The 17724-nt window shown below is 36.3% G+C and overlaps 1 protein-coding gene across 5 annotated transcripts in view; it reads right to left on the bottom strand.

Moving 5' to 3' along the window:
- LOC127626942 (cytohesin-1) overlaps positions 1 to 17724 on the bottom strand; it is an 85130-nt gene that overhangs the window by 40405 nt on the left and 27001 nt on the right. Inside the window, exon 1 of one of the 5 annotated variants that reach the window (XM_052103089.1) lies at positions 8489 to 8636. The exons of 2 other annotated variants lie outside the window; for them this stretch is intronic. In XM_052103089.1, the coding sequence (XP_051959049.1) occupies positions 8489 to 8516 (28 nt within the window). In that variant the 5' untranslated portion in view covers positions 8517 to 8636. Of the gene's footprint in view, positions 1 to 2053; positions 2362 to 8488; positions 8637 to 17724 lie in introns of those variants that run through there. 2 more of the 5 variants (XM_052103091.1, XM_052103092.1) reach the window with 2 other exon arrangements.

Raw genomic sequence — 17724 nt, 5'->3', positions numbered from 1 at the left:
GAAACAATTACTTAGAATCGAAGACCTAGAATCAGTGAAACAGATTTTCATAAATACATTAACTTACCTTTACTTGAACACAAATCTTTTGTTGCGAATTACATTTTCGAGATTCAAACTCACGACTCAAGGGGTTATAGTCAGCGTCTTTACTCGCTGAGCTACTCAGGCCCCTCTTTCTCGATTTTTATTTGAAATTAACTTTGCCAAATCCACATATTTCAATGCTTAAATTGCAGATATCCATTTTAGCACTTAATAATGCATTAGTAACGTGAACTTGAACGTGTTGGTACGAAACAAAAATCAGATAGTGTGACTGAAGGAAGGAGCTTCTGATTGGCTTACTTGTTTTGGTAAGCATGCTTACCTTGGCCATCTGTAGTAGCGGGCATGACTTTGAATGAATGTAGTGTTGAATGAAAGGGCAGTTAACAATGCTTGGAATCAGAGAAAGCATTACATAAAGTGCTTATACCAAATCGAATAAATTAATAACTGTCTGTGCTGCTCAACTGATAAAAGATGATGAACTTGAATGAAAAAAGTAGTTTATATTAACAATTATATTTAAATATTTCATAGTTTAATTTTTCTTTTTTTCACCCTTCTGTTAGGTAAGCACTGCTTACCATGCTTATATGGATGGCATATCCCTGTAATGTACCAACATCAAATATCTTGGTTTAAACAAACACATTAGTTGATACAAGAACACCAAATGCTTGCTCCTTCTAAGCATTATCTCTGCAAACCCACTGATAAGAAAACAGCTAAAGAACAGAAGCCACAGATCAGAGTAATGTTGTAATCAAGTCATTCCAGAAGCATACAAAGCCTGCATGTAAACAGGCAACATGTCCTGTGGCTGGCACAAGTTTCCTTATTAGATTAGATTAGATTCAACTTTATTGTCATTGTGCAAAATACAAGCCAATGAAATGCAGACATAATATGTCATGTGTAAGGCCCAGGTACACTTAGTTTTTCTTTCGTTCCCACTGTCACCTCCAGGGCTTCATTGTGCCTCCTCTGGGCTTTTTCGCAGCCAACGTTCAATAGCCTTTGGCCCGATGATTACCCTTGGGCCAAATAATGCCAACTGGGGATTGAGGTGGGTTCAATATCACAGGCGGAGTTTTGCCAAACTTGCCAGTTTGTGTATCCAGTGCAAAATGGTACAAGTTTGGGGAAAATTAATTAATTGTGGGTACAGTACAAATCTGTTAAAATGTACAATGGACAAATCAGTGGTCAAAGAAAGAACTTTCCGTGGTTCAAGATCATGGATGGTGTGCTGGGACTTCGCCCTGCTGTTAGTGGAGAGACCACTCAAAACACCATAGCAGCTACAGTCAGTGAGTTGTCAATGTTAACGTACCTTGCTTGCTAACTAATGCTTACAAACAATATAAACTCGATATTCTAGATACCTAGATAACATGACACCTCAGCTTGAGCTTTCCTCTTGCTTGTGAAATGGCCAGGGTGTGTGATGTTGGCACCAGGGTGGTGTGTTAAGGGCAGTCTTTAAGGTAACACTGAGGGGCTATTGGCCTGATGGTGGGAATGCAAATCAGTTTTGGTCTTGCGGCTCGAGGTCCGATGCTATTAGCCCCACCTTGATAGCCCTGGCTCGCACTGGCCTGATAGTGGAAAAGCGTCTATTGTATTTTGTCAATTTGTCAAGATGTCAATTACAAATGAATAACAAATGGCATGCCTTTAAAAATGAAGTGTGTAATTTGTGCACTACAATTGTAAAAACGTTGCTTTCAAACAGGTCTACCTAGAACACTCTCTCAAGTCTAACATTGGTCGCCCAACAGATAGAATCTCAAGCCATTGGTTGAGCCAATGTTGCCATTTCGGGCTTGTCAGGATGCTTACACAAACAGAGTAATGGAAGCCACAATGTTAACACTTTTTTTTTAAATCAACCTACGAATGACTAACTTATATAAAGCATACTTCAGCTTTAAAAGCCACAAATCACACAAAGCATGCACAAGCCTTCAACAAGTAAAATAATCAAAAATATTTGACCATCTACCTGTTGACCGTTGAATGTCATAGCAGTGAGCTCTATACCTTCACAATTCCAGTTACCCAGTGCTTTTGATCCATTTAGCTGGATAAAGAAACCCTAATATGCTATTTGTGCACAGAACTTGCAGCAGAACCTAACTCCAAGGATCTAGAAGTAATGTCCAGCACTCCATGTGTAGAGCAGAAGTGATACTATGGAAGGATGAAACAGCTGGTTACCCAGACCAACAGAGAACAGGAAGATGCATTACAGTTTGAAGACAGGTTGAAAGTCCAGGTTTTACACAGCTGAGCGATATCTCCACTGCTCTGCTCTCCTCTCAAACTCTGCTGTATCTGGATTTGGCCCCTCCTCTGTTACTCGTGTTCTTTCTCTTTATCTCTCTCTGTAACCCTCTCCTCTTGTCTCCTCCCCTGGAGCACATACTAATTTCAGCACACTCAAGAGCTCCACCATGTGGCTGTACAGAATTTTGCCCCAGTGTTATTTCATAATTCGTTATATGTTTTTACTTGCAGAAGTTTATTAGACAGGTTTATGTATTTAAAACAAACCACAAACCAACATGTAACAAGTAATATCGAAGTTGCCTTGAACACATTTGTGCAATTCATAAACATGCAGAGAAAGTAACTGAAAGAGAGCATTATCAACCAGAAAACAGAAAAAGAGAAAGTGTACACAGAGGTCTCCAATTCTTTCTTCCTCTAATTTGCTTTTGTCTCATTCTTATTATTCCATCCACAATGAAGAGACAGAGAGCAAACATGCCTCTCCCACATGGACATGTTTGCAGTCCTATCCTGTCCGGTTCTCACTCCACAGTAGGTACAATTTTATGTGGCTCCCAAATTGAAATACAAACAAAGCACAATCAGTCTCGTTTGCCCTGTTTTCTATTGTAAACCTCGGACAACCTGTTTTCATAGCTCAAAGCACTAATAATGTGCAATCCCAGCTAGACATAAGCCTTGGTACCTTGTCCAAAAAAATACAGCTTATCTAGACATGACCTGAATGCAGCCAAAAAGTGCTTCTAGTTGCAGACATCAGCTAAACTACCACTTGCACAGCTCCATTGCCTAAAAGAGAGCTGAGATAGGCCTTGCTTTAACTAGAGGACCTGATTAATAGTTGGACCAAGTAAAGCTACTGCTGACCTGGATATTTGGGGTAAGGAGGGTATGGACATGAAAGAGGATTGGTCTCATCCGCCCATTTCAATAATCTCTGAATAAATGTCATTACAGACACAATGAACATTTTATTCAGATAACACTATACACTACTCCACTGAACTTGTTTGTGATTGATCTATTTTTGAAAGCTTAAATCCCCATTAACTAACCTAATTATCTCTCCAGAAACCTTCCCATCTATTTTTTGGATCTTTCTGACATTATTTTGGCAATTCACCCTTAAATGGTTGAAAATCATAGGATGGTTTATCCCCTGTGTAATACAAAGATACTTTTTTTTTTTTTTTTGCAGCTCTATTTTCATTTAATGACAGTTCTTTGTGACCATGTTTGTGTAACATTTGCTGAGATGAGAGGAGATGGATCTAATTGCAGGTTTTTAAATGAAAACTCAAAATAAACATGAGAAGCAAAAAACAAGGAACTAGAAACACAAGAGAACTAAACAAACAACTACAACCTTAGAAGGACAAGAACTGACCATCAGAGAAGGGAACAAGAGGGTACACACACACACACACACACACACAGGGATGAATGAACTAAACATGGATCACCTGGGAACAAAGATGGGGAACAGATGAGTGTGATCAACAGGTGCATGCTGGGAAGTGTAGTCCATGAATAAAGGGGGAAACTAAACAGTCATGGAACTGAACTGAAGGTAGGGCTAAAAAGATTAGTCGACATTAGTGCTGCACGATAAATCATATCGCAATCACAATCGCGATGTCAGCCTGTGCGATTATATGACGGCAAAATTCTGCGATTATATTAAATAAATAGGTGCATGTGTGGACGTGACAGCCCATTCACTCTGAGAACTGTTTGCCCATTTTCTACACCGCTAATAAAAGATGACCAGTCAGTCTCAGTTTATGGAGTGGCACGTGTGGTCATGTCATGTCAGTTTCCGGTGTTCAGCGTGGAGATAGATGCCGAGCAGACCGACACTGAACTGGTGGCCAGAAAAACAAAACACGATCATAGCATGGCGATATATCTTTATTTCATCCTTAATTCAAGTTCATATTATACGTGAGCATGCCAGGTAAATAAACACAAACTCCAAAACTGTCATTCTCGGTGCGGTCAGAGCAGCTTCAACCAGTCACGGAACAGACACAATCTGAGCGTGAGTCGAGACCGGGAGAGATTTAAAGTTCTGCCGGGTGATGCGCACTCTAACACGGAGACGCTCGCCACTCACCCCCACTGTCTGCAGCTTGCAACGTGTAGCATCATTGATGAGATCATCATAATAAGATCAATCTTATGTGAAAAACAACACTAAAATGACAACAACAATAAAATGTGTGTGTGTGTGTGTGTGTGTGTGTGTGTGTGTGTGTGTGTGTGTGTATATATATAGGTTTTGGATAGACAAGACTGACAAATGCTTATCAATAATACTCTTATGGCTAAAATATCAATATGACTAAATGTTACTAAAATATGACTAAAATGTCAAAAGTTTTCATTTACTAAAACTACATTAAAAAGCCCAGTAAGCCAAACAAAACAAAGCACAATTACAGATGTGTTTGCGAGTCTCACGCCATATGACAAGTCTTCACAGAGATATAAAGAGACATGATGCACCGTTAGCAAAGTGGGATTTCAGAAAATGATCCACACACTGCACAAGAGGTACCAGCGGTACTAGATTTGGAAATACCAGTTGGTCATTAAAAAAAAAAAAAAAACACACAACAGCAAAAACAACAGTTTTAGTGTGAACCACACTTTTATATCCAGTTTCCTTTTCAAATGAGTTTATAGAAAGTACTTGTTACATCCTGCTTATATATGCTGTTTGTTTGGACAATCTTATTTTCATGAAAATTTGTATGTTCTTATTTGTTGTTCCATTTTATTTAGGTGTAATATTGAGAAAATAACAAGTTTGCAGTAATGCAAAGATGTTATTATTTAATTTTGTAAAAATATAATTTTAATTTGAAAACACTGCATTTATAGATGTTGTTGTTGTTGCTAGTTTGTATGTTTGAGTTGAGAAATACACATTTCAGCATTATCAGTAATCTATTTGTGCATTTTCCTTGATAACCAAGCAAGTTGACTCATGTTACCATTTGTTTATTATATCGCAATCGCAATCGCATATCGCAATAACCTCAATAATCGCAATATGACATTTTCCCCAAATCGTGCAGCCCTAGTCGACATTATAGACAACGCAGACAATAAAAAATTGTCAACAAAAATGTTTGTTGTCGAACAGTTGTTTGATCTAATTCAATGTAACATGAGATCACTTTAAACTCTAATGATGAGAGCAGCACTGCAGCTCGCACCTGATTTAGGAGAGGTACAATTACACAGCTCACAGTCCAGATGCATTCTAAACATTCCAAACAGCTTCAGGTGATGTAGATCACAAAGTATGAGGGAATTATAATGCAAAAATACAAAGTAAAAAAATAAATACTGAAGCACTCTTATATTAAGCATATTTAAAGGAAACACCCCAATGTTACATATTAAATGCAGTTATATTTATTGTGTTATAGCTTTATTAAATTTCAAATAATATGGAAGCTGATCATGTAAATAACAACAAACTCCGAAACTGGCATTTCTCTGTGCGGTCAGCACCTCTTCGAGTTGCGCGAATGTCCTGATCTAAAGGGGAGAGACTGAAACTGCAACTGGTTGATGTACACTAGGTCACGGGGACGCTCATCCCTCGAGCTCACACACTTAATGCAGCTAGATTATAACGTATTGGCTCGCGACAAGGGTTGCAACGGTATGAGATTTTCATGGTATAATAACCGTCTCAGAAAATATCACGGTTTCACGGTATATGGTATTACACAATTATTATTATCAGTGAAAACAGAAGGGTTATTTATTTATTTATTTTTGAGCAAACACTTTATTATAATTGAAACTTGAAACCATTTATTTTATTGAAGTATGTGTAAAAAAAAAAAATTCTCCCTTTTGAAAATAAAATAAATAGAAAAAATAAGAAAGCTAACAGAATTATTATAATAAATCGAATTATAAACATGATAAAAAATAGCATGTAACTATAACATATTATATAACTAAAGCATATTAGTTTATATGTTAAATTAACTACTAAATGAAAAATAACATCAGCTGTGTGAGCTTTTGAAGTAATGTCCTATGATTATTAACTGTTAACATATACTGTAGGTGTGCGACAGTGAGGCCAAACTGCTCTTGTCTGTCCCTTTAACTCAGTGGATCTCAACTGGTTTTGCTTCAGGACAGATTTTACATTGGACATCAAGTGTCGACCATAGATTAAACATAACCTGTATTTAATATATCTTGGGTTGCACTTCTTTTTATGTTGCATAGTTTTGTTCATGGTTTTCCAGTACAAGGACATGCATCAAGTGACATTATTTTTGTTGTTGATGTCAACGTTTGACTTTCAGCACACAACTGAATAACACAGACTGACTATGATAAATTAATACTGCAAGAGTTAGATTAACACACAGGCGCGAAGGGACTTCAACATTTCTAAATTGCACAAATAATAAATACATATACATATTTGTCTCTGGATTGCTATTGCTCGCATGTCAATGATTACTCCTCCGTGTGTCAATGATCAATGATCTACTTTTATATTTAATTTAATCACTGAGAAGGTTTACCTGCAAAATTAGTAGCACCAAACATCACAAGCAGCCTCAAGAATGGACACATAGTAGCCGTATAACACTTTTCCTTGAGCAGAAATGGCAAGGCATAGTCAAGACACAAACGCCAAAGACCTCCACCTAAGGGGCCGTTCACTATGAACACATCTGTCTTTTTCAACGTAAGCATGTGCTAGACTGACATCTTTGACTGTTGAGCAAAGTCTTGCTGTTTTCTCTGCGTCTCATGCAGAGGTGTTGCATTTTTAGATGCTATGTCAATATAAAAGGACATTCAGCATTTAAAACGCTTCTCGCTTCTAATGCGATCGATCAGAATGGCAATTACTTCCAATCCTGTCTTATAAGGAAGTATTTTTGGAGAAGAATAAGAGATGTAGACAAAAATTATTTATCATGATTATGAAGCTCAAAATAAAGCTATTTTAACACTGTAAACATTCATTAACAAGTTGTCTTTTGTGACCAACATAATAGGCCAGTTTTCATTTTCCATTTCAGATGGGTCTTCTGCGCTATCAGTCACTAGAGTCACTGTCTGCTATTTTTGAACAGAGCATCCTGTTTGTCTGGTATTCGACTGAGGGGCTCTGCCTCTTCACATGAGCTTTGAGCTGAATGGGCAAAAAAGGGGGTAAAGACCAATCAAAGACATTTAATCAAGCCTTAACCGCTCCCTTGCACCTTTTTGATCCTTATTGAAAGTACATTGAGAAATAAAATGCAGATAAATCTCATTCATTCATTGCATAATTTCAGTGTGCTGTTTCAGCCACTTTAGGGACTTTCATTCAAATCCTCTTATGGGGGGGGGGGGCTGGGAAATGCCTCCCACTGACTCTCAGAAATGCCATGGTAACAACTTCTGTAGCAGAATGGAAAAACATTCACACTAACAAAGTGATGAAATCTTATAAATAATTCCGTCAGACCAACTGATACATTTATGATAGTGAGTCGAGTCTGCTCAAATTATATCATATGACAAATCATATGATATTAATTGTGTTTAGGATCACTGCAAAGTCAGGGTGACTCCATGGCTGGGTCATTAAAGTTAACCCCCACATGACAGAGATCAGCTCAGCTTCAATGGGACAGATATCTCTCAAATGAATCCTAATCAATCACACTGTATAAGACGAGGGTTTCCAAACATGGGTCCGTACTAAAGATATAAAAAACAGATAGAATTGTCTTACATTTCCATGGCATGACAACTACTTTCTAACTTCTTCACTATTAATCTGTTCAGCATTATATAATGGTATTACATTTTCTCTTATTACAAAATGTAATTTTTTTCTAGCTTTTTATACTGGGCTTCCTGGGTCTGTAAAGTTTCCAAAAAAAAAAGTTTCATTATACCTGATAATAATAATTTATAATAATAATAATAATTGTATTAAAAACATCAAGACGAACAGCAAAAATCAAGCGTTCTAGTTACCCAAACAGTAGTCGATTAAATCCCAATATACAATAATAATGACATTAAAAAAAACTGTTGGCCACAGTATAATATTGTCAGAGATGTGAGGTTTCTATGTTTCTATGAAACTTCCACTCACCGATTCCATCTTCAGATTTCAGCACCATGATCACAGCGCTTCAGGCGAACAAATGCACAAATTTCCAACTCGGAGCAAATACCCACTGGTGGTTTAAAACTCGTCAGACTTTAACCTGCAAACTTAATGTTTTGAGCTGTACCGAAACCCAAATGTCTGTTGAAAAATGTGTCTGAAAGTATTCGCATTAACTGCAAAGGCCGGATAGCACGGCGTGAAATCCCCTCATGCTCTGCAGACGGGGTGTGTCCTAGTGATGACGAGCAGCCAATCAGCGTCGAGCTTTGATTCTCGGAACCGTTAGGTTTTTAACGTGCGTGCAAACACACACACAAACTTTCCTCAAACTTGTGAGAACTGTTACCTCTGTTGTTGTTAGATAATTACAATACATCCTAACCCTACCATTTGCAGACACACTTTCTAATCCCCTTGACACTTTTTAAAGGGATAGTTCACTCAAAAATGAAAATGATCTCTTTATTTACTCACTTTAATGCCATCCTAGATGTGTCTGGCTTTACTTCTTCTGCAGAACACAAATATTTTAGTAGAAAATTTTAGCTCTGTAGGTCCATATAATGAAAGTGAATAGTGACCAGAACTTTGAAGTCATATGGATTACTTTTATGCTGCTTTTATGAGCTTTTAGGAGCTTTAGAGGTTATATGTCTTCAGAAGTGATATAACAGGTCTGGCTGATAAACAGATCCATTTTAAGTCCTTTTTTTACTTTAAATCTCCACTTGCACTTTCTCATTCTGAAAAAAAAGTGTTTAAATATTGATCAGTTTCTCACCCAAATAAGTGATTGCATAGTTTCAGAAGACATACATAAAACCACTGGAGTCATAGGCCTATGGATTACTTTTATGCTGCCTTTATGTGACTTTTGGAGCTTCAAAAGTCTGGCCACCATACACTTGCATTGAAAGGACCTACAGAGCTGAAATATTAATCTTAAAATCTTCGTTTGAGTTCTGATGAAGAAAGAAATACATACACATCTGGCAATGCATGAAAATTAGTAAATGATAAGAGAATATTAATTTTTATTAATTCCTAATAAACTCATTAAATATCGAGAATAAAGTCGTTTAAGCTCGCATTATAATGACTTTATTTTCGATATTTAATGAGTTTATTCTCAAGATTGTATTTCGACTTTTTTCTCGAAATTTAACGAGTTTATTCTCGCATTATAATGACTTTAATCTCGATATTTAATGAGTTTATTCTCAAGATTGTATTTCGACTTTTTTCTCGAAATTTAACGAGTTTAATCTCGCATTATAATGACTTTATTCTCGAGATGGTTTTATTTTTTTATTATTGCTTGGCCCTAATCCTCTTCCGTAATAATGCCTGTTGCTGTGGAGAAGGAAAAAAAAAGGCAGAAGTCTAAATTTGGTTGATCTAACAGTTAAATTGGAAAGAGTAGGCTGACATTTCTTTAGCTAAAATCAGTCTTTGGTCTGTGTGAAATTATTCGAAACTATGCCCCCAGTGGCCAAAGTTGTAAATGTTGTTGGGTGTATGGTCACATGTGAGCTCAAGAACTCCAGAGTGCAGTCTGGATGATGAGGCGTGGTGACACATTGGGTGGGGTGACACATGTAGCTCTTCCCACATCTGATTTAATTGTTTTTTTACAGCAAATGTTCTTACGTTTTGTCTCTGATAAGACAGTATGCTGCTTCATATTTGCTGTGAATGACACTGAGCTATGCTTAAGCTATTTAGCCGCATTCGATTCTCTATCATCATGTAAAGTTTTTACAATATCTAATTAATTTTACACCGACCAGTTTCTCTCACCTCGAACAATGACAACGTCCTCATGTTCCCCCTCATCCTAAATCATTCAACTTTTTTAAGTTTGAACTGCCCCTTGTGTCAGAGCTATTCTGTATTTAGTCTGCAATCCAGACTGCAATCTGGGGCTACTCTGTGAGTTCCATTTTCCAGGTGAAATGTCCACGAGGGGCGCCAAAATGAGTGGAAAGACAGTTACTACGTAAAAATGCTAGTGAGGTGTTTTGCTGTCATTGACAACCACGGAGGTACCAGCTGCACCTGGGAGATCATATTTAGACAGCTATAACACACTTCAGTTTTTCATGATAAAAGGCAAGCGTTTAATTGTATATGTTAATTTTTTAGGATTTAACTTGTTAATAAAATTTGTAGGGGGGGTTCGTGTGTTGCGTGTGCGAGGAACGGCAGCCGGTGGAGTTTCTTGTGCCCCCCTAGGGTAAGACACACAGGGAGGTGCACTATGCAGACTGCTTAATAAGCATATAGGGAGCGGTAGTACTGGTCAGTAATACCACACTGAAGATGAATAATACTGAATTAGTATTAATGAATTAAGAAATTATCTTAAAAGGCAAAAATGACTCTACTGGTGCTCAAAGATGACGTCTTGGCTGCACAAGACTAGGACAGAGACTTCTTCCATCAAGATGAAAGCCCTCTGTTATATTTTGCAATTTCTAAGATTTACAAAATTGTACCTGTGATTTACTGTGACAAACTGAGACCTATTCATGCACTGGAGGAAAAATGATGCTGCTCTCAAATTCTGTACCTGCCATAACTATACCCCCTTATGTTTGCTTTGGTGCACCCAAACACATAACTCAACAATAAGTTAAGAACAGTATTAAATATTTGCCTCTGATGATTAACTGCTGCAAGTGTGGAACACTTTGGTGTAGCCAATCTTCAATGTAAAACTTCAAAAATAGCAAAGAAAAAAAGCAGGCATCAAGTAGGAATACGCCTAGGCACCCATATGCTCAGATACAGCCCTGCCCACTGTACATGGTGTTGAGTCTGGCATTTTCTTTTTACCTAGTTCAACCATAACCATAACAAGATGTTTGTTGAACAATAGAAAATATTTTATTTTTGCACATTTATAAATGAGAACAAAGAGATTCTTGGAAACATCTGTTAAGCCAAAGGTTCTGTTGTTGTCATGGCAATGAGAGCTTATTAAGTTTCTAATTCTAGACAAAAATACATTTGATATGTGGGCAGACCAAATAACAACACATTACCATCATAAATTCTACACACACACACACACACACACACACACACACACACATGCGCAATGGTCATGACATTCTTTGAATAAAACAATATTTTAATAAAAACAAAAATACCCACAGGCATATTGAATAGAATTCAAACAAAGGGTTTTGAAAGAAATCTTTGTTACCATGGCACTCAACAAATGTTATTTCAAGAAGAAACCCCCAGTTTTTGATCAAAAGACTTGATTTATTTGTCTTATTTGCAGCAAGCCGTGGTTTTGAAGAAAATATTTTGTTGCTAAATGAACTAAATACAGTATGTTTGGTCTCTCTCACTAAGCAAATTTAGTAGTGGTCGACCAATATGGGCTTTTCAATGGCCGATGCCAATGCAGATATATAGCGTGCAGGATGGCAGATGGACAGTATAAATGCTGATACAAAAAGCACACATTATATTCAATGTTCACTTGTATATACACTGAAGATGGACCGATAAATCGTAAGTAAAAGTAAAATGCAAGATTCTGTAGTGTCATATTTAGTCCACTAGAAGGGGCTGCCATTATGTATAACATAATGGATGAGCACCAAGCAAACATTTCAACTGCATATTAAACCAAAAGACTGTTTTAATGCATTTCTTAAATGTAAATTAAAATATAGCTGAAGGCTATATCCTGTTGATGGGCTAAAACTTTTTTCTACAATATAAAAGCATTGGATTATAGGAAAACCTTAACTATGCACAATAAAATTGCCACTAGATTAAAATATAATAACATATTCTTAAATTCAGTGGCTTTCCTTGATTTTTATAAAGGCAAATGGGTTTATAATCATCTCTATCAGTGCTCTATAATGCTCTATTTAAGTTATTTCTGTGAAAATGAAGGTGAAAGAGTGAGATAGCTGCAACAGAATCTATTCACAACAGACTCTAGAAACATTCTCTCCCTCCATCTCTACAGTCCATACACCCGTTTAATATCACATATTCTCTCACAGGTCCGAGTGCTGAATTTTTGACACACAGCAGAAGAAAAACAGCAGGATTCATCCAGGGAAACATTAGCAAACACAAAAATAACACAATGACTGACCCCTTGGTAACAAAAGGCCTCGAATTTACAGCATTTCTGGAATATGTGTTTTTCTCTGTCATTTTCTGTCATCTCATATACTTTGCTGGTCTCTCCTTCTTCATGCCTGAAAGAAATGACAACAAACAGGTGGCACTCTTCTGAAAGCCATTACTGAAGGACAGGGGTGAATATATCAATACATGTTTGGGTCACATTGCAAAATGAAGCCTACTTTTGCTAAATTAAGCCTATTTTTAGAGCAATAAAGTCTGTTTGCACTGTGACGTTTTTTAAAAAGCACATTTCCCCCAACCCCAATTTGTTATAATCGTAATACGTAATTCCATTATCGTACTCCCTATTATTCTTGAAGGTGATTATTATAGATTTTCATTACTGAAATCCAATTTTTTTATTTAAATCAGCATACATTAAAGGCAGTACAACAAATACTTTCATGATGTAATACATTACATTTATGAGAACTTTGAAGGTCCAAAAAGCATATAAGGGGTAGCATAAAAGTAATCCACACAACTCCAGTGGTGAAATCCATGTCTTCTAAAGAAATATGACAGGTGTGGGTGAGAAACAGATCAATATTTAAGTCCTTTTTTATGATTAATCCCCACTTTCACTTTTACATTCTTCTTATTTAGTTTTTGGCGATTTGCATTCTTTGTGCATATTGTCACCTACAATATTTAAGGACTTAAATATTGATCTGTTTCTCACCCACACCTATCATACCACTTCTGAAGATTTAACCACTGGAGTCTTATGGATTCATTTTATGCTGCCTTTATATGCTTTTTGGAGCTTCAAAATTTTGGTTCCCATTCACTTGCATTGTGAGGACCTACAGAGCTGAAATATTCTACAAATCTTTGTTTGAGCTCAGCAGAAGAAAGAAAGTTATACACATCTGGGATGGCATGAGAGTGAGTAAATGAGATATTTTTCATTTTTTGGTGAACTATTCCTTTAAGATAATGAGAATTACAGGGGAATATGTTTGATTGTCATTAAAATAATGTCACAATGCTAAAAATGCTAAAGATAATAAAAGTAGGCTTCTTTCTTTCCTTAGACTTTAGGGATGGAATATGACCCGGATATGAAAGATTTTACCCAGATTTTTTCAGACAAACACAGACAGGTATTGCAATATATATATATATATATATATATATATATATATATATATATATATATATATATATATATATATATATATAAACACCCCAAAAGATGACCTGGTGATGACTGTTTTGAATGAGATCAGATGGAGCGCTCAGTACAACAGGTTTAAAAGACGCAGAAACAGCTCAAATAACTCAAGATTCCTCCCATTCAGTATGCTGATTTTGTTTTCTGATTTTGTGTGCGCAGACCAGCTTAAGCCAGTGTTAGCACAGAGAGTCGTCTGTTTAAGGCAAAGAAGATGTGAGACTTGATCACAATCCTTAGCGAGTGAGTCTGAATACATTTAAATATAATTTCCACCTTGTACCCGGTCAGAATCACACTACTAAAATACCCTTGGCTAAGTTCCTAGTCCTGTAACTTCAGCCTGCTAAAAAATGGCCAACTTAAAAATACACAACCCAGGAGATCAGCAGTTCTAGAAATACTCAAACCAGTCAATCTGGCACCAACAATCATGCCACGGTCCAAATCACTAAGATCACATTTTTCCCCCACTCTGATGGTTGATGTGAACATTAACTGAAGCTTTGACCCGTATCTGCCTGATTTTATGCACTGCACTGATGCCACATGTTTGGCTGATTAGATAATTGCATGGATGATTGTTGGTGCCAGATGGGCTGGTTTGAGTATTTCTATAACTGCAGAACTCCTGGGATTTTCACGCACAACAGTCTGTAGAAATATACTCAGAATGGTGCCAAAAACAAAAAACATCCAGTGAACGGCAGTTCTGTGAATGGAAATGCCTTGTTGATGAGAGAGGTCAACGAAGAATTACCAGACTGGTTTGAACAGAAAAAGTCTACAGCAACTCAGATAACCACTCAATACAATTGTGGTGAGAAGAATATCATCTCAGAATGTTGAGATGCGGGTTCGTATTAGGCAGGTGGTTTTAATGTTGTGACTGATCGGTGTGTGTGTGTGTGTGTGTGTGTGTGTGTGTGTGTGTGTGTGTGTGTGTGTGTATATATATATATATATATATATATATATATATATATATATATATATATATATATATATATTATACACAAGCTGCCAGCCCATTGACTTTTCTGGCCTTGAGCATACATTCCTAAAAGCTTTTTTGAAAGTCAGCCAGACTACCTACAGTAAGATGAGATCTTGGGACAACCACTGTACTTAGTATAAGCTGCCACATACATGTACAGTATGTATGTGTGTGTGTGTATTTGTGTGTGTGTGTAGGTTTAGGTTTGGGTGGTTTATGAGGACATGTTTTGTAGGTTACAAATTGGTAATTACAAGGGTACTATGCTATAAATATAGTTTATGAGGACATTTCTAGTGTCACCATAATTCAAATCCCTTAAAAAACATACCAAAATATGTTTTTTTTTTTTTTTTAATGTAAAAATGCAGAACGTTTTTTTATGAGGGTTAGGGGATAGAATCTGTAGTTTATACAGTATAGAAATCATTATGTCTTTGGACAGTCCTCAAGAATTAGCCACACCAACGTGTGTGTGTGTGTGTGTGTAGCAACATTAAATAACATACTTATAAGACATTTATTTGTAATGCTATTTGTGTAATGACACAGCGTCTGAATCCTTAAACTGTGTCCTTTTTCAAATGGATGCCTTTAAATTACTAAGCACCAAGGTCGACCAAACAGCTTAAGCTTTTATCTTTATTTAAATGCCAGATGAGACAGCCGATAGAGTATCTTATTAAAACGGCACAGCCTTCAAGACTCCTGAGGTCACTTCACATTGCTGTAGCTCAGAAACCAAATTACACATACTCAAAACACTCATTAAAGAATTAATTTAAGGAGGCAGAAAAGAAGATCTAGAGAAAATTGTGCTCTGTGAGAATGACACATTAGTCGATTTTTAAGGTATAGAGGAAACATCCTGGCAAAATCCATGCAGTCACTTATTCATACATGGCGTCAGAAGTAAATTATGTGCCAAAGTGAAGTTCAGTTCAGTAAACAGAAATCAGTTCAAACACATACTTACCAAAGTATGTAATCTTATAACCCTTTATTTTGAGATAATGACTGGCTGGACTGTTCATTATACTTAACTTAGACAATGGCTCTGTTCTAAAGCTTAGTGAGCTCTCTACTGCCTTTACAGGCAGCTGCCTTCTAAAGCCACATTCACACAGGATGTTTTTATTTAAAAGCGCATTGATTTTACTACATTTAGGCTTGTCATCCACACTCATGTCCATCTCATCCACTCTGTCACTGAAAACGAAGACTTAAGAAAATGCTCTCTATTACCGCATATACTTTGGAAAATAATTAAAGTTACGAAACTGAAAAAACTCATATTGATTTCAATAGAGTTAGCATGTCACTATGAAAACAGCATGATACTCTTATAGCAAAAAATACAATTAATTGGGTAATATTGTTCATTTTTATTCTTTTTTTCGGTATTAAATGAATTAAGTATAATTATAATCAACATTTCTTGTTTTGTCTTGTTTAGCATTATTGGATTGCCTTCTACACTAAAGATACATGCAATGGTGCCTTAGAATTGGGCATAAAGAAGGTATCTCAGAAAGCAGCATAATCATGATGCCTATTTATTGAAACCTTCTCGTCGGGAGCATGCCCATGTTACCTTAAAATTAGGGGTGGGATGATATGGTTATCTCACGATTCAGTTCGATATACGATATGAGGTTCAGAATTCTATATAATCTTGAACTGATATAATAACACTTAAATGTTACAGAATTTTTATTTTCACAAAATGCACATTATAATTTCTCAACAAAATAAAGTTCTTGAATACACAATATAAATGCTTGTATACATTTCTATAAGAAAAGATCAACAAACAAATAAGCTTTCAAAAATGGTGGGCTACATTCAGACTGATCAGGTGCACGATAAGCAATAGAACTGAACATAACCTGTCCTGAAAATAGTATGTGAAATTGAATATAATTTTTTTTAACAATCTTTCATCATTATTATAATCACATTTTAACTGTATTTATAGTAATGATATGAGCCATTACTGTTTGAAATAAAGTGTACAATTTACAAGTAATAACACTGAGTTTACATTATTTTGTATCAGAAATGCTAAAAAGGTGCTCTCATATTAAGACACATTCAATGAAAGTAGAGTGCGCCTCATCTTTGATGGACACACATTACACGGAGGAATCTATCCGCTTTAATCTCAAGCACTTTTCATCAAAAGAAGGCAAGTTTCCAGGTATTCCATTTCATAAATATCTAAAAGCTAAAGTCAAGTACCTTGTGTGAACCCCATAAACAGTGTAGAAAAAAAAACACAGTAGGTGTAAAATCAAGCGATAGAGAGATTATGATATTTGATGGGTCATTTCATTTATGATGACATGGACAGAAGAAAAAAATGTAGCAAATTTCGAAATATCAAGTTTTGCCTCGATATGGTTTGTCAATTGTTTGGTTCACGATATATCAAAATTAGATAAATTGTCCCATCCCTACTTTAAATGCTGTAAAATAAAGTCAACAATTCCATAGCTAACCTACTACCATCAAATGTAGGAGGGCTGCCAGCAGTGGTATATATTTTAAGAATTCATTTATTAGCAGTGCTGTTGCCAAGTGGATTGAACTCATGGTCTGTATTCCAAAACCAGGTGGAGACAGATCAAAATAACAGTCATTATGCTGTCTTACCACTCTCTCGCTCTCTCTCTCTCTCTCTTTTCCTTGTTTCATCTCTCGCTTCTTTTCCAAGAAGACCTTTTGCTATGAAATAGAAACTCACTCACACTGCACACCTGTTCCAAAGCTAAGTGATAGAGAGAAGGAACAGGTGAGGCGGTGCTTTAGAGAGCAAGGCAAGGATGATAAGAAATTTTAACTACTATATGTGCAAAGAAGCACTAGCAGAAAGAAAAT

This window comes from Xyrauchen texanus, chromosome 33 (assembly GCF_025860055.1).
Source record: "Xyrauchen texanus isolate HMW12.3.18 chromosome 33, RBS_HiC_50CHRs, whole genome shotgun sequence".
In the NCBI taxonomy this organism is placed as follows: Eukaryota; Metazoa; Chordata; class Actinopteri; order Cypriniformes; family Catostomidae; genus Xyrauchen; species Xyrauchen texanus.
This window is presented reverse-complemented; position numbering and strand designations above follow the sequence as displayed.